Source organism: Capra hircus, chromosome 1, assembly GCF_001704415.2.
Source record: "Capra hircus breed San Clemente chromosome 1, ASM170441v1, whole genome shotgun sequence".
In the NCBI taxonomy this organism is placed as follows: Eukaryota; Metazoa; Chordata; class Mammalia; order Artiodactyla; family Bovidae; genus Capra; species Capra hircus.
The window spans coordinates 109,638,133-109,661,735 of NC_030808.1; the positions used below are offsets into that span (position 1 = coordinate 109,638,133).

The 23,603-nt window shown below is 38.9% G+C and overlaps 1 protein-coding gene and 1 pseudogene across 1 annotated transcript in view; both read left to right on the top strand.

Annotated features, from left to right (window-relative positions):
- VEPH1 (ventricular zone expressed PH domain containing 1) overlaps positions 1 to 23,603 on the top strand; it is a 266,803-nt gene that overhangs the window by 13,551 nt on the left and 229,649 nt on the right. Inside the window, exon 3 of the mRNA XM_013965131.2 lies at positions 21,900 to 22,115. Within this exon, the coding sequence (XP_013820585.2) occupies positions 21,900 to 22,115 (216 nt within the window). The remainder of the gene's footprint in view (positions 1 to 21,899; positions 22,116 to 23,603) is intronic.
- Positions 16,495 to 18,536, top strand: LOC102179325 (annotated as a pseudogene).

Genomic DNA, 23,603 nt, shown 5'->3' on the forward strand with positions numbered 1-23,603 from the left:
TCATGTTTTCAAACTTTATATAAATGATGTAATAAGGCTCAATATTATGTCCTTGGGGTTTATCTATGTCAGCATGTGTAGTCCCAATTCATTTGTTTTCAGTGCAATAGAGTGTTCCATCACATGAACACAGTTTACTTACTCTAACCCTAACCCTAACCCCTAAACCCTAACCCTAACCCTAAACCCTAACCCTAAACCTATTCTAACAGTGCCACAGTGGACATTCTTATAATTAACAATTTTGGCAGCTGTGTTTAATATCTACTGTACACAATCAGTAGTGAAAAAACTAAATTTAGGGTTTCATATACTTTCAATTTTCTGATAAACCACCAAATTGCTCTCACATATGGTTTCACCAATTTACACTCTGATCAGTCATGTTAAGAGTCTCAGTGGCTTTATTTCCTGATCAATACTTGTTTTTATCAGATTTTAAAAATTTCTGTCCGTTTAAGTGAAGCAGTGTCTGATTGATATTTAAACCTGCAGTACTTTCATTATTGATGAGTTTGACCATTTTTTCATGTATTTATTTGCTATTTGCATTTAAATTTCCTTTTCGGTAAAGTACTTCCTTAAGGTTTGGGCTTTTTTTTTTTCCATTTTTCTCTTGAGGGTTAAGAAGAATCTGTTCTTATTAATTTAAAGGGGTTTTTTCTGTATATCTTTCTATGAATCTTTGTCACTTTGTGCATGTTGCGCACCTCTTACTCAAGTATAGCTTACCTTTTACTGTAACATCTTGATATCCAATAGGACAAGTACCCTCAAACTCTTTCTTTAAAACTTCTTTGATTCATTTCTGTTCTTTAATAACTTTGCATAAGCTTCTCAAGTTTCGTGAATAATTCTGTCAGTATCTTGATTGGAATTTCATTATATCTATAGATTAATTTGAAGTAAATTAACAACTTTATGGTACTATTTATTTTATTTGTAGATACTGTGTATCTGTCCATTTATTTAGATCTTCTTCAATATCTTTAAATAAGGTTTTATGATTTTTTACTCAAGGATCTTGAGTCTTATGTATGTTTTTAAAAATTTATAAATATTTCATATTTTTAGCTGAAGTTATAAATGGTACCCTTTTAATAATTATATTTTCCAACTATTTTTGAGAGATTATAGCATAAATGACACTGTGTAGTGATATTATATCCAATAAACTCCCTCAACTATCATTGCCTATAATTTTTTCCATTTATTCAACAAATATTTATTAGGCACCTACTATGTGCTAGAGACTTCTATGCTGGGGACATAGGAGTAAACAAAACAGACAAAAATAAACCTACCATCATAATATATTTAATTGGGTGAGACAAATAAAATAAATAAGGAAAATATATAGTATATAAAGAGAGGATAAGAATATATGCAGAAAATAAAACAAAGAATGGGAATATAACATTAGAGTTTTGAAAACTATTAAATCGGGCAGACAAGACAGGCCATACTGAGAAGCTAACATTTAAGCAAAACTTGAAGGAGATGAAAGAGCATTACCTGTGGATACCTTCAGGAAATCATTTTGGGTAAAGGAACCATCAAATCAAAGGTCCCTAGCTTGAGGGCAGCCTAGAGTTTTTGAGGAACAGAAAAGTGGTCAGTGTGCTATTAGCAGAGGGAGCAAAGTGGGAAAATCATAGATGAGGTCAGAAGGGAAAGGCAGCTGGATCACTTAGGACCTTGGGCGGAAAGCTGGAGAATTCTGACGCCAGAGGAGTAATACAACCTACCTTCACTTTTCCTGTTTTGAGAAGAGTCTGCTAAAAAGGCAAAAATGGAACAGGGAGGCCAATCAACATGCTTCACAATAGTCTGGATGTACAAAACAACAGAGACTCTTGGAGTAAGAGAGGTGATAAGTGTTCCGATTCTGGATATGTTTTGGAAATGGAGCAAACAAGATTCACTGATATGGGTATGACAGGTAAAAAGAGAGAGAGAGAAAGAGAGAAGTGGGGAGGGTTTGAAGATTTGGGGCCTGAAAAACTACAATGACACAATTGTTGTTCAGCAAAATAGAGAGGACTGGGAAGAACAGATTTGGGGGAGGGGTGGAAAGAATCAAGGGTTCTTCAGATACATAAAGTCTGAGCTGTCAGACATCCGAGTGGTAATAAAGTGTAGACAGCTGGGTGTATGCATCCGGAGGTGAGGAGAGAAGTCTGGGCAGGACATTTAATTTTGGAATTCATCAGCCTGGAGACTAGATAGGATCACCAAGGGAGTCAGTGTAGACAGAAAAGGAGCAAGTCCAAAGACCGAGCCTGGTGCTCAAATGTCAAGAAGGTGAGGAAGCAGGACAAATAAAGTTGACTGGGAGAAAGGCTCAGAGAAGGAGGAAGGAAGTCAGAAGAGCCTGATGTCCTGAGAGCCAAGTGGAGACACTATCAAGGACAGGGTGATGCCAAACGCTGTCTATAGGTCTCGTGAGGTGGGGACTGAAAGCGGACCGTTACTCCAGCACATGACGGTCACTGCAACTTGATAAACGCATTGCCGTTGGATAGAGAGGAGTGAAAGCTGGGTTGGAGTTAAAGACAGAATGGGAGGAGATTTGAAGAAAATGAACTGTGGACACTGCATTTTCCTCCTGAAAGGAGTAGGGAAATGGCGTGGTAATTAAGAAGAATAGGGAGTCCAAGAAAGGATTTTTTAAAGAAAAGAGAAACACATTCTTTGGAACTTTTTATATATACAGTCCTTATCTTAAAATAATGATGGCTTTATTTCTTCCTTTTCAATTCTTACGTCTTTTATTTGATTTCTCTGTCTCATCCTGACTAGCTCTCAAAAACAATGCTGAATAGAATGAGGATAGTGGATATGCTTTTTTCCTTCTTTAAAAGGAGCTTTCTAAATTTTCAGTGTAAGTATAATGTTTGCTCCAGGCTTTTGGTTAACGCCTTTTGTCAGATTAAAAAGGTTTCCTTTTATTCCTGTTTTTCTAAGAATTGTTATAGTTTATTAACTGCTTCTTCTGCTCTTTTAAGATAATCCTATTTTCCCTTTTAATTTCTTAATGTGGTGAACTGCAGTAATAGATTTTAAAATATAATACCATGTTGCACTCCTAGGATAAACTCCTAGGAGATTTGTCCCTGGTGGCTCAGATAGTAAAGAATCTGCCCACACTGCAGGAGACCTGGGTTCAATTCCTAGGTTGGGAAGATTCCCTGGAGAAGAGAATGGCAACCCACTCCAGTATTCATGCCTGGGAAATCCCATGGACAGAGGAGCCTGGCAGATTCCTACAGTCCATGGGTTCACAAAGTTAGATGGTTTTTCCAGTGGTCATGTATGGATGCGAGAGTTGGACTGTGAAGAAAGCTGAGCACTGAAGAATTGATGCTTTTGAACTGTGTTGTTGGAGAAGACTCTTGAGAGTCCCTTGGACTGCAAGAAGATCCAACCAGTCCATTCTAAAGGAGATCAGCCCTGGGATTTCCTTGGAAGGAATGATGCTAAAGCTGAAACTCCAGTACTTTGGCCACCTCATGCGAAGAGTTGACTCATTGGAAAAGACTCTGATGCTGGGAGGGATTGCGGGCAGGAGGAGAAGGGGAGGACAGAGGATGAGATGGCTGGATGGCATCACCGACTCAATGGACGTGAGTCTGAGTGAACTCCGGGAGTTGGTGATGGACAGGGAGGCCTGGCATACTGGGATTCATGGGGTCTTAAAGAGTCAGACACGACTGAGCGACTGAACTGAACTGAACTGATCTGAGGGACTAACACTTTTTTGGAACAGTAAGGGTGGCCTATAATTACCCTCTCTTCTACTAAATTTACCTGGCTTTGATATCAAGGTATAAATACTAGTCTCATAAAATGAGTTAGGAAATGTCTCACATTTCTATGATTTATGACAATTTTATCAGATGGTGATGATCTATTTCTTGATCCCATCAGTTCAGTTCAGTCACTTAGTCATGTCCAACACTTTCCAGCCCCATGGACTGCAGCATGCCAGGCTTCCCTGTCCATCACCAACACCTGGAGCTTGCTCAAACTCATGTCCATCAAGTTGGTGATGCCATTCAATCATCTCATCCTCTGTCGTCCCCTTCTCCTCCTGCCTTCAATCTTTTCCAAGATCAGGGTCTTTTCCAGTGAGTCAGTTCTTTGGATAAGGTGGCCAAAGTGTTGGAGTTTCAGCTTCAGTATCAGTCCTTCCAATGAGTATTCAGGACTGATTTCCTTTAGAAAGCAATAAAATCCTCTGGGCACCATGAAGTTTTTTGTTTTGGTTATTTTTTGGTAGATTTTTAAGGTACTTATGCAATTTCTTTGAAGAAAATTAAATAATTTTTGCTTCAGTCACTTTTGGTAAAATAGAATTTTTAGAAAATTGTACATTTTCTCTGTTTTCAAATTTATTGGCATAAAACTGTATTATTCTTATATTTTGTATTTGACTGCATCTGTATTTAAATGCTCTTTTTCACTATTGTCTTTCATCAAAATTTTCAGAGTTTTTTTTTATAGCTTTTAGTTTATTAATCATCTGTAGGATCTTTTTTTCTGACTAAATTCTTTTTTAGTGCTTATGATTTTCCTTTTTGTTCTTTCTTGGATTGTATTCTGCTTTTTTCTCCCAACCTCTTCAGGATTTTTTTTTTTTTTTACTGTCTTATTTTTTTAATATAAGCATTTAAGTCCACAAATTTCTTGTTAAGTACTACTTAGCTTCATCTTACAAGTTTTTGAGACATAATATTTTTTATGAATTCTAAATTTTTATTTTGATTGTGGTTTCCTCTTTGTCACATAAATTAGAAGTTTGTGCTTTAATTCCTCAGAGAATATTTGTAATCTTCTGTTGAGTTAAAATCTAACCACACTGTAGTCAAAGAATGTGAACTGCATGATACCAATTTTTTGGAAATGGTTGACTTGCTTTGTAGCATAGTTTATGGCCTATTTGTGTACATAATAATAGCTAATGCTTAAGTAGCACTTGCTTTGTTCCAGGAACCCTTCTAATAGCTTGTTGTTGTTTTAGTAGTTGCTCAGTCGTGTCTGACTCTGTAGCCTGCCAGGCTCCCCTGTCCATGGGATTTCCCAGGCAAGAATACTGGAATGGGTTGTCATTTCCTCCTCCAGGGCATCTTCCTGAGCCAGAGTCTCCTGTGTCTCCTGCATTGCAGGTGGCTTCTTTACCCACTGAGCCACGGGGGAAGCCCAGAAGTGTGAAAGTGCTAGTCTGAAAGAAATTGCAAAGGCATGAATTCATGTCATGCATAAGATTTTCTTTAAGGCATGATATAATTCAAAACTGAATGGCAAATTTTTCTCTTTCTTCCTAATGGTAGGTCTTATAATTGACACTATTTTTACATTTGATAAATTACAATGAATTTGTCTAAAGTTATGCAATAGCTCTATTTTCCTATTATCACAAGGAACTTGCAACACTTTCATGTCCATCTTACATATTCTTAAGCAGCACCTTTATGCTACCTTGTTTAATGCCCTCAAAACTATTCTTTAAAATTACTGATTTTTTTTTGTTTTTTTGATTCAGCCAAAGCTTATTTTGACTACCTAATGTTCTTTGGTGGCATCACTGACTCGATGGACGTGAGTCTGAGTGAACTCCGGGAGTTGGTGATGGACAGGGATGCCTGGCGTGCTGTGATTCATGGGGGTCACAGAGAGTCGGACACGACTGACCGACTGAACTGAACTGAACTGAATGTTCTTTGGAAGGGATGATGCTAAAGCTGAAACTCCAATACTTTGGCCACCTCGTGTGAAGAGTTGACTCACTGGAAAAGACTGATGCTGGGAGGGATTGGAGGCAGGAAAAGGGGGCGACCGAGGATGAGATGGCTGGATGGCATCACCGACTCGATGGACGTGAGTTTGAGTGAACTCCGGGAGTTGGTGATGGACAGGGAGGCCAGGCGTGCTGCGATTCATGGGGTTGAAAAGAGTTGGACACGACTGAGTGACTGAACTAAACTGAACTGAATGTTTCCTTGTTTCTTTTCTCACAATTCCTTTTAAAAAAATTGTTTTCTTCTTTTTGACTTCTGAATCCAAATTCCTACTTTCTGAAGTATACATTTTGAAGTCCCCTCAGTGAAGGTCTGTTCTCAATGTTTTTCTGTTTTCTAGACTTTTTGTCTTCATTTTGCCTTTAATTTTGACTAATTTTCTGGATATACATTTCTAGATGGCTAGCCTTTTATTCGTTGGTAATCTCTACTATTGCTGTTTGGAAATATTCTGTCAATTTAATTGTCATTCCTCTATGCATAGTCTGCTTTTTTCTATTTTAATATTTTCCTTGTGTCTTTTTGATGTTATAGGTTTTTACTAGTATGTGTCTAAATGTGGTTGTATTTGTATATTTCTACTTAATCATTTCGTGACTTTGAGTTTATGCCTTTTATCAAATTTTGAAAGTTCTTAAATATTAAATCAAATATTACCTTTTCCATTTAATCTCTCCTTCTGGAAATCCCATTTAATTACCTATTTATGCATCTCACAAATATATTTTGAGTACCTATTATCTTCCAGCAATATTTTAGATGTTGGGAATATAATGGCAAATAAAGCAGACAACCAACATTGCCCTCATATCCTTTATACACTATTCCATCCTCCATCTCTCTCTTTCTTTTGAATTGTGATATAGTTGACATGTAGTGGTGATAGTGGTTTAGTTGCTGTGTCCGACTCTTGTGATCCCATGGACTGTAGTCCGCCAGGCTCCTCTGTCCATGGGATTCTCCAGGCAAGAATGCTGGAGTGGGTTGCCATTAACATTATGTTATTTTCAGGTGTAGAACATGATGATTTGATATTTGTATATATTTCAAAATGGTTGCCACAATAGGTCAACATCCATCACCATCAAAGTTACAAATTTTTTCCCTTATGATGATAGTTAATAATATTATATTGCATATTTGAAAGTTCCTAAGAGAGTGGATCTTAAAGGTTCTCATCACAGTAAAAAAAAATATTTTGTAATTCTATGTCTCTTGATCTTTTGTATTTTCCATTTCTACAGAATATACATTGTTTGTTTGGTTTGTTTCCTTGGTTCTAAATTCCAATTCATTCAGTCTTTTTGAGTTGGAATTTAGCTTACATCCAAATTTCATTTGGTTTCCATTCTAAGTTTCTTTTGGTTCTTTCTGGCATCTTTCAGATCCTTTTTAAAGTGACTTGCTCTTCGTCTATAAAAATAATTTTTCTTTATACACTGAATCATTCTGAACATATAATTGCATAACTTGAGATCAACAATTTTATTACCTGAAATTTTTTAATTTTTGCTCTAAATTTCATCTGTTGTTATGCTTATAATGGCCTATTTCCTTGAGTGTTTATTAATTTAGGTTTTTCACTTGTGTTTAAATAAAGATTTCACTTGTGTGAATACTCAGTGGCTTGAGGGTTGAGTGTTTCATCCCTCAAAGTCATTTTATATTTGCTTCTGCTGGGACAGCATTTGGTTTTGTTGTTTTTGTTAATGTATTGACTTTGGAGAGTCTTGGAATGATAAATAAGGTTGTGTATAGGTGTGGTTTTTTTTAAGTGGAAAGAGTGATGCAAATATAAAGGATTATTAGTATGGATGCCAATGTGGAATGTGACTATGAGAGGGGAGAAACTATGTGGTCTTTTTTTGTGCTATTATTCAGTGGTTGTACAAAAATGTATATATTGCAACCATAGAAGGAAACATTTATAACTCTCTGTAAGTTATAAACCCAAGACTGTCTGTTATATATATAAACCCAAGGTTCTGGTATCCTTAAGAGAAGTAATAAAAATAGTAATAGCTAACCTTTATCTAATCTTAGTATGTGCCAGGTATTATTGTAAATCCTTTTCTTGTATATTACCTCATTTAATCCCCACAACAGCCATAGGAGGTAAATATTAATAATATTCCAGTTTTAAGGATTAGGCAACTGAGCTACACAGAGATAGGTGATTGCCCAAGTCTGAGCAGGCACACAGGCAGAGCTGATAAAAGCAGAACATAGCTTTGAACTGGGCAGTCTGACCCAAGAGCCCATGCTCTTAACCACTATTTACACTTCTCCAAAGGAGGGCCCATCTTCTGCCGTAAGATGCCTGCCTTCTTCTCACTCAAACCTCTACTCCCACACCAAATCCACTCTTCCCATCATGACCACTTTATTTCCAATGTTCCACCTTCCCTTTTGCCAGTGGGCCGTTCCTTGAAGACTGCTTACAGCACAGAGAAGGGCGACTAGAAGGTTAACGGATGCTGACGTGGGGGTGTAGTGTCTGTGCCGAATGGGAGTGATCCATTCTGATAAACAGACCTGAAGCAGCGCACTGCGTGGCTTTTTCATTGTCTTTCTCCTCCATTTGACATACCTACCACTTTAGGATAAATTACTTTAAAATTGACAATGACCAGGTCACTGGGAGAATGAATCTCTAAACTCAGCTTGATGAGCTATTGAATAGATATGGTCCTTGAAAGATATTCATTTTAATATGCATGGGTACTCACTGAAGGTTGAACTCAAACATAAACACATACATATATACACATATATATTTCATAGGAAAAGGGTGTTTCCTGGAATATGAATCAGGAAAACCTAATTTCAAAGCCAATTCATCACCAAAAAATTTAAACTATTCAATTACATCATTAAAAGAATTAAAAAGGGTTTTTCTTTAAAAAAAAAACTTTTTTTTTTTGGTCTTTTTTAGTAACTGCTGAAGGAAGCAGTTAACCACTAATTCAGGTTTTCCCTTTTATTGGAGGAAATTTCCTTCTTAGGGAATAAATTTTTCTTCATGTCATACATAGGAATTTGAATATATAAACTTTCCAGCTGAAAAATCTCTTTACTTTTTTAGTTAAGGGGTATGGAATAAGAAATTATTAGCTTTAAGATGTTCGCAATAATAAGTTTCCTAACTGGTTCACCTATGCGTAATATATTAACGTATCAGCTGAATTTACAACCACTGTGAAGCAATTTATCCTTATAATGGCTGCTTAACTTTGCTTGTTAGAAATGTTAGAATATATGCCTTCAGCTCAACAATCTCACTGACACTATTCTGCAATCCCAGCCTCATTCCAAGGCACCTTTTTCAGAATTCCTTAATAATCCAGCGCTCTCTTAGCATGGAATTGATTAGATCTTTGTGTTCATGAACCCAGACACATACATAGGCCCTATACTTTCAATAAATTGCATCTTTAACTTTTACTGAGGCTTGTTTCACCCAAGTGAAATTCTCTTTGCTATTTATTGTTAAATGATTGTTTAGGCATGGTTTGCTGTGTTTCTCAATGTCATCTATATAAATTCTGTTGTAACTGAGTCCCAGGGACCTGATTTAAAATGACTGTTCCAAGGGAGAAACAAAATCTTGGGTGAGCCCATTTCCTTTGTCCAAGGACAGTTTTGGCAGACAGACTTGGCTATGAGCCAGCAGCTGAGAAAATGAGTGCCTTTGTCCTAGCAGGAGATTTGGACAATGTAGCATAATCTTCGATACAGTCTACCCCAGCACCATTTGAATTCATTTGCTTTATGTAATAGTTTCATCCCATGTGGACACAGCTTTTCGGAGATGCTGACTGATCTCTACCGCTCCAGTTTGTATCAAGGACACAGTTGGTACTCATCATCTCAGTGCTGGCTGAATAATTGTTCTTCTGGGCTTTCCAGATGGTGCCCATGGTAAAGAATCCACCTGCCAATGCAGAAGACTCAGGTTCGATCCCTGAGTCAGGAAGATCTCCTAGAGGAGGAAATGGCAACCCACTCCAGTATTCTTGCCTGGAGAATTTCACTGGACAGAGGAGCCTGGCAGGCTACAGTCCAAGGGGCCACAAAAAGTCAGACATGACTGAGCACAGCAGAGCACAAAGATGTCCACATTCTAAACCTCAGAACCTGTGAATTTTATCTTATATGGCAAAAGGGATTTTTCAGATGTAATACATTTTAGGGAAGATACATTCTAGGATGTAATACATATAGGGAAGCAAGAAAGAGGCAGAAGAAGGAGATAGAATCAGGCAAGCAGAGTTTGGAGTGATGTACTTTGAAGACAGAGGCTCATGAAGGCCATGAGTCAAGGAATTCAGATAACCTGTAGAAGAAAGAAAAGGGGATTTTTCTCCTCAGAGCCTCAAGGGGGAACTGTCACTGCTTTAGCCCAGTAAGACTCATTTGCAACTTTTTTACCTCCAGAACTGTAAGAAAATTAATTTGTCAATACAAATTCTTGAGCTTCTAAGTATGTGATAATTTATTACAGCAGCAACAGGAAAATTAATATGGTCTTCCTCCTCTATCACCTATTCTAGATTTTCTTCACCTTCAGCTAGCACCTCTGCTGATTTAAGCTGCTTCCTAGTTGGGTGGCTCAGATGCTTCTTCCTGAGGGATCTGAGACCCTGGTGTCCATGCCCTTCTCAGGTTGTGACTGCTCCATTGTCCATTTACATCAAAGTTGGTCAAGGCAGTGCCTATAGATGCCCCTATCGTGCAGCAGCCACCCAGCTTCCTCCTGATGCTGTAGTCAGTTACCTTCGCCAGGATGGTGACTCCCTTTGTTTTCCGCTGGTCTCTTGTCATGGAAGCCTGGAGTGACTGGGTTCCCAGGCTTGTGTATTCTGCAGGTGTGTGTGCGTGCTATGTCGCTCCAGTCATGTCCGACTCTGTGTGACCCCAGGGGCTGGGGCTGGTGAGCCTCCTCTGTCCATGGGATTCTCCAGGCAAGAACACTTGAGTGGGTTGCCATGTTCTCCTCCAGGGGATCTTCTCAACCCGGGGATTGAATCCACACCTCTTATGTCTCCTACATTGGCAGATGGGTTCATTACCGCTACTGCCACCTGGGAATCCCTGTGTCTTCTGCCTATAGTGAATTTATCACCATGCCACACAGTCATCATTTTAGTATGTATATTACTCGTTGGGGAATTGTGGCCCATCCTTATAGAGTATTTGGCTGAGTTGCTCCTTCAAAAGCTTGTTCTATAGATCTATCAATCCGGCAGTTTCAGAGTAGAGGAGGAGAGGTTATGATATGCAAAAGTGAAGTCACTCAGTCGTGTCCAGCTCTTTGCGACCCCATGGACTGTAGCCTACCAGGCTCCTCCCTCCATGGGATTCTCCAGGCAAGAGTACTGGAGTGGGTTGCCATTTCCTTCTCCACGGGATCTTCCCAACCCAGGGATCGAACCCTGGTCTCCAGCATTCCAGGCAGATGCTCTAACCTCTGAGCCACCAGGTTGAATTCCATGATCATGTGCCTACTGCTGGAGCTCCTTGCTGTAAAGTGGTTCTTTGGTCAAACATAATGTTCATGGGCTCCTGTGTCAGCAGATCACATACTCTGTGATCCCCTAAACAGTGATTGAGGCTTAAGATCTGTGGGCAGGAAAGACGAACTCAAACCCTGATTACATGTAAATTCTACATGATACAAATTGAGGTCTTTTTAAATTCATTTTTAGTTGGAGGATAATTGCTTTATTGTGTTGGCTTCTACCGTATATCAACATGAATCAGTCATAGGTATATGTATGTCTGATCCCCCTTGAACCTCCCTCTTCCCTCCCACCGCATCCTACCCCAGATTGATGTCTTTTTCAGAGTGGAAAGATCTGAGGTAAAAAAAAATTGCCACCAAATCACTGATTGGCCTCCTCGAGGGACAGTGCCATTTTGGGAGCTCAGCATTGACCTATGTTGCTAGCAGACTGCACACTTAAGCAATGACAATAATAACAAGACCAACCTTGGGGAGGAGGATCTTATGCTGTCGGGTGGTGCTAGCTTATAGCCCTCACAGCAAGGCTACTCCATTCATGCAGCCATTGGAGCACACTGTAGTGGCTATGATAAAACTGGTGTCGTCTGGTTAAGCCATTCTATATGCTTGTTTTTAGTGCCTCTTTGGTGGTCAATGCTCTCATGGGCATTAACATGGGATAAAAAAGATCTCTATACTTTGTGCCAAATCCTATGTATCAAACTACATGTTTCTAACTCAGTGTTCCTTATCTCTGATCTCCCAGTCTTCCTTCTTCCAGGTCCTTGGCCATTCAGCCAAGACATCTCCTACCACTTATGATTCTTAGCTGTTACCTTTGCGTTCCTTTTCCCATATAAAGTTAATGACCAAGTACACAGCCTGAAACTGTGTCCATTGGGAGAATTTTCTCTTACTGTTTTCTTTCAAGGGCCACCTCTAAGTAGGTTTATACTCTTAACAGCAGTCAAATTTTGACTTGTATCCACATACTGAGCCAACCCATCAGTAATCCAACTTCAGATATTTTCCTACTCTTCTGGCAGATCATAAGGGAACCTCCCATAGGACTGTTGGTGTGTCCTGGGGGTAAGGTCATTTCTATAGTAGTAGATGACATAGGGGTCTGGGCCACCTGTTCACACAGATTCTTTGTGCCTTCTGGCCTTGTTTGTAGCTAATCCAAGATGTGCCACTTTCTGGCAAAATAACTGAACTCCGAAAGTTAAGAAAAAACAAAATCATAGTATAAAATAATATATGACATATTAAAACCAAATATATCTATCCTATCATTTCATCTAAATGGTTAAATTTGACGCTTATAAGAAAAAGATTTTTAGATGGGATCACATGGCAAAATCTAGCAAATGAGAAACATATATTTAATAAAATGATTTAGAAAATATGAAACTAAAAAGTTGATAAATAATAATTTACTTGGTTAAGTAAAATATATGTTAGTAATTCAAATAAAAGCAAATCCTTTTTATGTTTACAGCAAAACCACACCACATATTCAAATCTAGTGAGGTTATTATTATCTTTTTGTACCATGACAAATTACCAAATAAGTCACATAAAATGGCACTTTCCAATAGAAAATCAACACCTAGTCGAAATTAATCCTCTTTGCTGAAAATTCTGAGAAGGAATTTGTCCACATATTTGCTAAAGCAAGGCCCTCTCTTCCCAAATGAGTATATGTGAACTCTATATGTATCCCCCCCATGTTTAAATTGTTGTTTATGATAGAATGATTTGGAATCATATGATGATCAAGTACTATCTTCTTATTTTTGTATAACCTATATGCCAGGCATATATTCAGCTATTAAGAAGCACTGAATAATGACTACTAAATTGTTTTACACCAAGTTAACAGCTGTTCAGTTGATATAAATAAATGTGAAAGTCTGTAAAGATTTTTTAAAATAAAAATAAAATAAGCAAATGATGCTAAGCAAATGCAAATCAAAAGAAACAGAAAGCATGATATTTATATCAGCCAAGGAAACATGTATTCCAAAAACTTTAAATGAGCTAAGAAAGGCAATTTTACTACAAAGGATTTGATTCACAAATTATAAAGATTAAGAATATCTACACATCTAATTATGTAGCAACAATATTCATAAAACAAAACCTTTAGGAGATACCAGCAAAAAAACAGATAAGATACATTAGTTGTAGGAAATTTTAATTCATTTCTCTTGGGCCATAATACATGAAAGTAAAAACAAATTAAGTAAGGTTATAAATAAGCAAAATCTTTTTTCAAAATTGTCATAAAGTTGTTATGAAACTTCACAAAGATAAAGACCAATCCCTCAAATATTGATGTGAAACTTTTAATAAAACATTAATAAATCAAACCCAGTAGCACATTAAAAAATTAATTTCCCAGAATCCAATGGGATGTATTCCAGGAATGCGAATATAACTGACATTAAGATATTTGTTTCTATAATCTGTCATATTAACAGATCTAAGGGCAAAAATAATTTGATATATCTATAAATTCTAAAAAGGTACTTAATGATATTCACCATCCATTTGGATTAAAAGATAAATTTAATAAGATAGGAATAGATTGATAATTTCTTAACATTATAAAATGTACCTATCTTACCCCTCCCAAAAAAATATCTAGTAAAATGCTTACTAGAGAAATTCTAGGAGCATTTTCATTAAAGTCAGGAACTATACAAGACATTCTAGTGTAATGTAATTATTTTACATTTTTCTAGAGATGATAGACAAAGCAATTAATAAAAAGGTAAAATTAGCAGCAAAGTTTAAAAAGGAGGAAGTAAGATTACCATATTGTGCAAATAACACAATAACATACCTGGAAATCCAAGAGAATCAACTAGAACACTCAACAGTTAAAAGAATTCAGTGTATTGGTAGGGTATCAAATTTGTGTTCAGAAATTGATAGATTTTATATAATAATAATCAGTGGAAATACTGGTCAAGAGGAACCAAGTTAGAGTGCCAACAAATAGATAAAGTATCTACATATATAAATAATCTACATTAAGAAATGTGCATGCCCTAGATTAAGAAACCTTTAAAATCTTATTGAGGAACACAAAAATGGACTTGAAAAGTAGAGAGGCATGCTTTGTTCTTTTTTCTTTAACTTTTTATTTTGTATTGGGGTATAGTCAATTAACAATGTTGTGATAGTTTCAGGTGAGAGGCATGCTATGTTGTTTATAGGAAACTAATTATCATAGATATGTGTTACCCCTTTAGTCAAAATATTTTAATAAAAACACCATCAGAAATTTTCTTTCAGAACTATACAAACTGATTCTTTATCTCCTGTGTAGTAGCAACAGCAGCAGAAGTAATAGTAATGGTAATGATATAGCAATCAGGGAAAAAAATGAAACAGAAGTGTAATGAAAAGACACAAATCTACTTCCACTTATAGGGATTTGTCCTATACAATTGCTCCTGTAAGTGTGAAGTATCTTGCATATGAGGTTAGTCAATGCAACATTTTTCATAATTCCAGACTGGAAACTGCCTAAATGGTCATCAATATGAGACAAATTAAATACACTATGGTACAACCTCAGGCTTCCCTGATGGCTCAGTGATAGAGAATCTGCCTGCCAATGCAGGAGACACAGATGTGGGTTCGATCCCTGGGACAGGAAGATCCCTTAGAGAAAGAAATGGCAACCTACTCCAGTATTTTTGCCTGGGAAGTTCCATGGACAGAAGAGCCTGGCAGGCTACAGTCCACGGGGTCTCAAAGAGTTGGACATGACTTAGCAACTGAACAATAAAAACAAATGGTACAACCTTACATTGGAATACTATCCTACCATAAAACTGAATGGGGAAACTCTTTATATGTTAGTTTGAAAAGATTTCCAAGATTCAGTATGAGGTGAAAGAGCAAGAGGCAGATGTGTATGTCCATTATGCTACCATTTTTGTGTAAAATAAGGAGTGGGGGAGTATATATGTGTATGAATATATGTGTATCATACATTTCTATACATACATACCTACATTTACTCAAATATGTGTATAAAATCTTTGGAAGGATATACAAGAGAGTAATAACTCAGCACTTTGTTGAAGAATAATGAGCGGGGGAAATGGGAGACTTTTTTCTTATTTCCCATTTTTTTAAATTAAATTTTAAATTAAGATCCATAAATTTTTTCAAACAATTAAATTTTGAAAATTAGTGCCAACAAAATCTTCTTTCCCATTCAATTAAAACCAATGAGAATATTATGCTAAGTAAAACAAGTCACATAGAGAAATACAAGTAATATGTGTGTTTAGTTGCCCAGTCATGTCCAACTCTTTTGTGACCCCAGAAGCCTGCCAGGCTTCTCTGTCCATAGGGATTCTCCAGGCAAGAATACTGGAATGGGTTGCCATGCCCTTCTCCAGAGGATCTTAGGGACTGAACCCGTGTCTCTTATATATCCTGCAGACGGATTCTTTACCCAGGTCTCCTGCATTTCAGGCAGATTCTTTACCATCTGAGCCACCAAGGAAACCCTACAAATACTATATAATATCACTTATATGTGGAATATAAAAAAAATACAAATGAATATATATATAAACAGAGGGCTTCCCTGATAGCTCAGCAATAAAGAATTCTCCTGCAATGAAGGAGACGCAGGAGCCACATGTTTGATCCCTAGGTCGAGAAGATCCCCTGGAGGAGGAAATGGCAACCCACTCCAGTATTCTTACCTGAAAAATCCCATGGACAGAGGAGCCTGGAGGGTACAGTCCAAAGGGTTGCAAAGAGTTGGACATAACTGAGAGAGTGAACACACACACACAAGACAGAAACAAACTCACAGACATAGAAAATAAACCTGTGGTTACCAAAGGGGAGAGGAAAGAGGGCAGGGACAAATCAAGGGTATGGGATTAATAGATATAAATTACTATATATAAAATAGATAAGCAACAAGAATTTAGAATATAGCACTATATTATATGCTAATATAATATACCTATTATCTTATAATAACCTATAATGGAATGTAATCTGCAAAAATACTGGACCACTATACTGTATACCTGAAACTAACACAATAATAGATCAACTAAACTTCATTTTTTTAGGAATTAGATAAATAAATTAGAATTAGATAAATAAATTAGATTAGTGAAACTTTACTGAGCATCGACTATGTACCAGATACTATTACATGTTCTGAAAGCAACATGGTACACCATTTCCTCCTCTTCTTGGAGTTAGAGAAAATGTTAAACGATTAATCATATTAACCATCTCAGCATTTACAGTTGGAATATAGGCTTCCTTCTGTCTATGGTATTGGTTCTGTTTCATCTGATTTTATGTATATATTGCCTTTATAAAATAACCAATATGATGTTGCTTTATGTTTCAAGATGATGCCATTAAAATAACTGCTTTTTACAAGAATAGTTATGGCCAAAGATAGTGATTTTAGCCCAAAGGCATTCTCTATTATTTTTCACCCTTAAGGATGGTTTCGGTTTTTCTGTTGTGGTAGAGGTTTTTTGAAAAGTCAGCATCATTAATTTTCCCTCTAGTATTCCACTTTTTCCTGTGATTTGACCCTGTAAGTACCTGTTTGCTGTATAGGTTCTGGCACAAGTAATACTAATAATTTTGCTGCATTTAAATAAAAGAACACACCCACAAAGGAAAAACGTAAAAGAAAATATAGTAAGCAGTCCGCCAAACCAAGTGGTGTTCATTCTAGGAATGTGGTGATGGATGAACATCTGGAAATTTCATTCTGTATGATAACATAAAACTTCACATCCATAAGCCAGCTAAGGAAAAAACTGCTTGGTTACCTCTTTAGATGCTGAGAGGACATTTTATTTTTAATTTTTTTATTTTTTGAGAGGACATTTTAAAAAATTAAGACAAATATTTAAACTTTCAAAGAAAAAGAAAGTGGTGCATCCTATATGATTTAAAACATTTACAGTATTCTCTTGCTTTTGGCCATAAACTTTAAAACCAGAAACTAAACCAGAAATCTTGCTTTTGTTGTTTCTATGTGTAATATCTTAGGAAATTCTGACACAATAAGCCATGAGATATATAAAAGGTACAGATACAATACAGAATATTTTTAGAAAACGCAAAAGAATGATATGAAAAAATATTATAATTAAGATGAGCTGAACAGTTGCTGCTGCTGCTGCTGCTGCTAAGTCGCTTCAGTCGTGTCCGATTCTGTGCGACCCCATAGACGGCAGCCCACCAGGCTCCACCGTCCCTAGGATTCTCCAGGCAAGAGGACTGGAGTGGGTTGCCAGTGCCTTCTCCGAGCTGAACAGCTAACTCCGTACAAAATAAATACAGGACACACCCCCGTGAGACTTCCACGTGGAGCTACGGCGAAACCACGCCCCGTCACTGCTCACTCAGGCTGCATGTGGGAGACACGCCAGACGCACAGCCACCCTTCTTCTTCCACAGGTTTGCCCAGGACAACCCAAGGCAAGGCTTGCAGCTGGCCAACTCCCAGGGGCTGGACTCCAGGGTCCAGCACCTGTGGGACCCAGAATCCGAGTACATCTACTTCTGCTCCGATCACTTCGAGGAGAACCGCTTGTATTGATGGGAATCAGTGGATATTACAGGCTGATGGAGGGAAGTACCACAGTAATTTTCTTTCTCTAGGTTGTGCCAAACAAGCAGGACCAAGGGGCTCAGTTACCCACCTGGCCCCGCTGAAGTCAGCTGGCTCGGGTGAGGCAGGAAGTGCTGCTCTGAGGGCCAAGGGCCCGTAGCTCCATCTTCCCCACCTCTGTCTCCTGGCGTTACCTGCCTACCTGTGCAAGAGGCCCCAGCACCTCTGCTTTGCCTGTGTCCCCCTCGGGTAGCCTGGAGCCTGGCCTCAGCAGCGCCTTCTCAGACCTCCTGGAGCCCCTGGGTGCCAGGAAGATGAAGCGGGCTGCAGCCGAGCAGGGGCCAGAGTGGCCGCCGTTACCTCTGGAAGTCACCCTCTTGGCCTATACGCCGCCATCTGCCAGAGCCTACATCCAGTACAAGCTGCCAGCTGTGCGGCGCCCTACTCTGGAAGCAGCGAGCTGAGGCTGCACTTGACCTCCCGGACAAGGCCCAGCTCCAGTTGCAGGCCTGCGAGCGGCGGGAGCCGCAGACCGAGCTGCAGCAGGAGCGGCGCTGGAGAAACGGACAAAGGCAGACGCCTGCTGTACACTGAAGGAGAGTGTGCAGGACTTCACTGTGCACTGAGCAGTAACATGGCCTGAGTGAGGGGCCACCCATCAGGGGTCCAGCCTCTTCCAACCTCAGAATCCACCTGGAGAGGACTTGACCTGAGCTGTGTCCTCCAGACCTTCCAGATGCCATAAGGAAGTGGATTCTGGAAGAAAACCCTGGTCTCTGGCTCCGCCCCCAACTCACACCAGGCCTGTCACTTCTGAGAAATAGACAAGAATGATGGTTGCTGATCTGAAGCCGGCTGCTTGGCAGGTAGTGAGGGTTCCACAATGACCTTTCTGGGCCCTGGTGGTCTGGGATGAGGTGGTGGGGAGCAGAGGGGCAGGCAGTGGACAGCAGTGCTGGCCTGAACCTGTGCACCCATTTCCCTTCAATTCACCTGGAATGTGGAAGGCCTCCCAGCATCTGTGGTCTTCAGGTAAGTGTGCAAGACAACTTACTGCACATGTAACCTCCCCTTGCCTGGACTCAGCCACTGTGGCCCCAAGATCAGAGCCTCATTCTTTCTAGTCCTGGAAATAGCCACGTGATGTTATAATATTTGCTTTTGAGGGCCCTTGGAGTATAACTTCATTTATTCAAATTATGCCTAAGAGAGCAGATACTCATTACAGGAGGTGAACGCAGAGCAGTGTCTTCAGGTGGTTCTGGAGCCCACAGGCCAAGGCGCATCTTGCACTGTTTCCTAGTTTGCTGGTGGCTACACGTGAACTCACTCGCCTCAGGGTGTCCACCTGTACATGGCAAGACCTGAGGTGTGGCAGGTGCTGCATTTACATGGGGCACTGCCAGAGGCAGGAAATGAGCTCTAAGGCCCAGAAGAGAGACCATTTTCCCCCAAAATGGCTTCCTGGCAGCTGGAGCAGAAGTGTTATTCCGAGAAGGGAGGCAGAATGGTGCCTTCTGCGTTGGGGTGGACTCACAGCGCCTTCTGTCGGGACAGAGGAGGACTTGGTGGCTTGCCTCAGTTTCTCAGCTCAGGCAGGAGCCTACAGTGTAGCCCAGCAGCAGGGCCGCCATAGAAGAGCCAGGACAGCTGGTGGAGAGAGGCCAGAGCCTGACCTGCATTCCTCCCACCAGTCCTTCCCCTTCCCTTACCCACTGGCACAATCCAAGTCAGGGTGGGGAGCTGCTGGCAGGAATAGAGAACCAGGCCAGACTGACGGATCCTGAGCCATCCAGCGGCATGGCCAGGCCTCACATCCCCAAGGACCCAGGGCTGGAGCTCCTCAGTTGGGGCTGTACAGCAAGGTTTGTGTGTAGGTAACACTGCTGTGGCTTTAATGGAGGCAAGCCTATGAACAATAAATACTTAGTGAGGGGCAAAAGCAACAAAAAATAAATACAAAAATGATGTAGGCTGACATAATGAGCAATAATTCATTAAAAGTGCTAATGAGGAAAACACAAAGATTTTGTTTACAGCAACAATAGAGACATAAAATACACTAGGAAGCACCTTTTAAAAATGTGTGGAACTTACATGAAGAAAATAACAAAATTATCATTATAGAATTGAAAAACTGAACAAACAAACAGAAAAGACAGCCCTGAAATAGAACCTGATATGTACATAAGACAGTTACTAGGAAATGAATTATTCAGTAAATGATGGAAAAATTAGATTAGCTACTTTGTAGAAAATGTACATCTTACTTCCATCAGTGCCAGATAGACTCAAGAGCTAAGTGAATGGTTAAAAGATTAATTTCTGAAATACTAAACATTTAAGTGTTTTGTTTTCTTTTAGTGTAGAAAAAATACAGGTAAATTTTTATTAAACCTATGAATAAATAAAATGTGAAATTTAAAAAGCTATCAAAGGAATCACAAAGTAAGAAAGGAGTGAGTACAGATGGATATTTATATGAACTTGGACTTTTCTTGTCAAATATGAGAAATTGGTGAGCATGGTTTCCCCAGGAAAGGGAACTGAGATGGAGACAGAGTTTTCACCGAAAATCTTTTCTTTGTATCTTTTTATTTTTGTATCATGTTCATGTATTATCTTTTAAAAACATAATTTAACCAACTTAAATTTCCAGTTAAAAAAGAAAAAAGGTCCCAAAGATTGACAGATTTGGCTGTCTAAAACTTTAGCATGTCAATAAATAGCAGCAAAAAAAACCCTAAAAATAATGTAACATGGAAACATATTCACAACCAGTATGTCAAAAGCTGACTTAATATCCTTGGTAGAAAAAATAATATTTCACCAAAGAAGAGCCAAAAAAAAAGAAATGAAGTCATCTAAGGAAAAATAGACATGGGGTACAGTGGGCAATTCCCAAAGGAGGAAATACAAATGGCAAGTAAACATGTTGAAAATATTTGACCTTACTTCTGATCAAGAAATTCCAAGGAAAACAGCAATGAGATACTGTTTTTCAGGTATAAAATTACCAAAAATTAAAAATACTCTGTTCTTGCAAAGGTACAATGGGCAAAGCTTGCTTTCACCCAGCTGATGGAAGTTTAAATTAGTAAGACCTTCTGGAAAAATAGTTTGGCAGTGTGTATCACAAGCCTTAAAATGTTCCTGAGTTTTGTCTCAGAAATTTCCATTTCTGAAGAATCTAGGCTATACATAATCTACATCATGGAGACAGTTTCATGCCTAAGATGTTTACTGCAGCGTTAGTTGTGATAGGAAAAAGATCAAGCTGGAATTTGCAGTTGGACAGAAGAGCCCCATCAGTTTCTGGCTCTGATAGTACATGACAGTGTAAGAGTTAATCCACCACGCAGAGTTCACAGTCAGGCCAATCTTCCAAATTAAAGTGATGGGCCTAGTTTTCACATTTAGATGTTTTATAAGAACATATTTTTGCTCAATAAAGATGATTAGGTATTTGAGGAAGAATTAAAACAGGGGAACAGAGGGAAATTTGGTTGGGGAATACTTTAAAGGATTTGGTGGTTATTTTAATTGAAAAGGGAGAGCTGAAAAGATTTCTGTTGTGTACAGAAAGAGAAAGCTTGTGAGGAGAAATTGTAGGGTAATTGAAACATTTCACAAAAGTTGCTGAAATATCAGAGCCAAAAGTAAACCCTCACCTTTAGTGAACTTTAAAATAGCATGAAATCTGAGCCTGCTTGCAAGTGAATAATTAAGCTCCCTGACTGTGTATCAAACCTGCTCCATTTTAGCACTTTTGCAAATCTACCTCTTCCACAAGATTCTCTTCTCCAAGGAAGAAGGTCTTTTATTGGGTTTTACAACCTTATCCATTAGCCACATTGTGGCAAACCCATTTGCTATATGATTGAGCTCATATTTTGTAGGTTCTTTGAAGGGTAATTTTCCAGAGTAGTATTTAACATGAAGCTGTTCTTTCAAACAGGATTACCAAACCAATAACAATGACCAAGCAGTGGTTGAAATCTGTATCACACGAATTACAACAGCCATCAGAGAGACAGAATCGATTGAAAAGCATGCAAAGGCCCTTGTGGGGCTCTGGGACTCCTGCTTGGAACACAACCTGAGGCCCTCCGGGAAAGATGAAGACACTCCCCATGCAAAAATCGCATCTGATATCATGAGTTGCATTTTACAGGTATGTCTGTGTTCAGCGTCATGCTATTTGATACTGGCTTGGCAGCTTAGTTGAACACGCGGTGTCTCTGAACCAAGAGCCAGTGTTTCTGTAGTGTTCAGTCACTGTAAAAAGACACCACAAACCATCAATAGCTAAGCCGAGCAGACTGGTAATTAATAAACTAAGAAGGTTCTACTGAGCCCCCACTCAGCAAGACACGCTGTGGGGAATTCCAAGTAAGCAAGCTCTAGTCTATTTGGAGAGACAAGACATGTACATATAAAAAGCTAACAATAAAGCACTGTGTGTCCAGATCTGAATGAGGAATATTGGAAAATTAAGAAAAGGAGAGCTCTTTTTCATCCAAGGAGACCCAAAAAGGGGGTAATCTCTGAGTTGAGGGATAATGAGCTTGGAATATGTGGAGAGAAGTGGCTAAGTCATTGTAAAGTGCATTTCTATATATACTGTGAATTTTCCGTGATGATATCTGCTTCTTTCGTCTGTATTCAAATTCTTCCCACTGGCATAAACATGACTTTGGAATTTTGGCTCAATCACAAACTAATTATGTAAAATTGAAATGTTGGCCAAGTCACATAATTTCTAAGCCACAGTTTCCTCCTTATAAAATGCAGATGACAAATTTTACCAACCAGTAATATTGATAGGCATTTCTTTTTTGTTTCTTTCTGGCCACATTTCAGTTTACTTTCCATGATTAATGTTTTAAAGTGGGCTTCTCTGGTAGCTCAGCTGGTAAAGAATCCACCTGCAATGCCGAAGACCCTGGTTCAATTCCTGGGTCGGGAAGATCCTCTGGAGAAGGTATAGGCTACCCATTCCAGTATTCTTGGGCTTCCCTGGTGGCTCAGATGGTAAAGAATCTGCCTGCAATGCTGGAAACCTGGGTTTGACCCCTGGGTTAGGAAGATCCCTGGAGGAGGACTTGGCAACCACTCCAGTATTCTTGCCTGGAGATCTTCACGGACAGAGGAGCCTGGAGAGCTACAGTCCATGAGGTCGCAAAGAGTCGGACACAACTGAGCGACTGAACACAATGTTTGAAAGTAGAGATTAGCCCTTCTTTTTACACAGAATTAATTAGCATGCTGGAGTAGTGGTTCCACTGATTCTCTTTCACTGAAAGGCTATATTAATAATAAATAATTAATAAGCACTGACTGTTTACTAGGTTCAACAAAGACATGGTCTTGGCATATAATGGTTTATTTAAAATTTGTTTATTTTTGGTTGAAAGATAATTGCTTTACACTGTTGGTTTCGTTTCTGCCATACATCAACATGAATCAGATATACATATGTCCCCTCCATCTTGAACCTCCTCCCACTTCCCACCCTTTCCCACCCTTCTAGGTTGTTACAGAGCCCTGGTTTGAGTTCCCTGCGTCATATAGCAAATTTGGGTATCTATTTTACATATGGTAGTATTTATGATTCCATGCTACTCTCTCCATTCATCTCACCCACTCCTTCCTCCCAGCA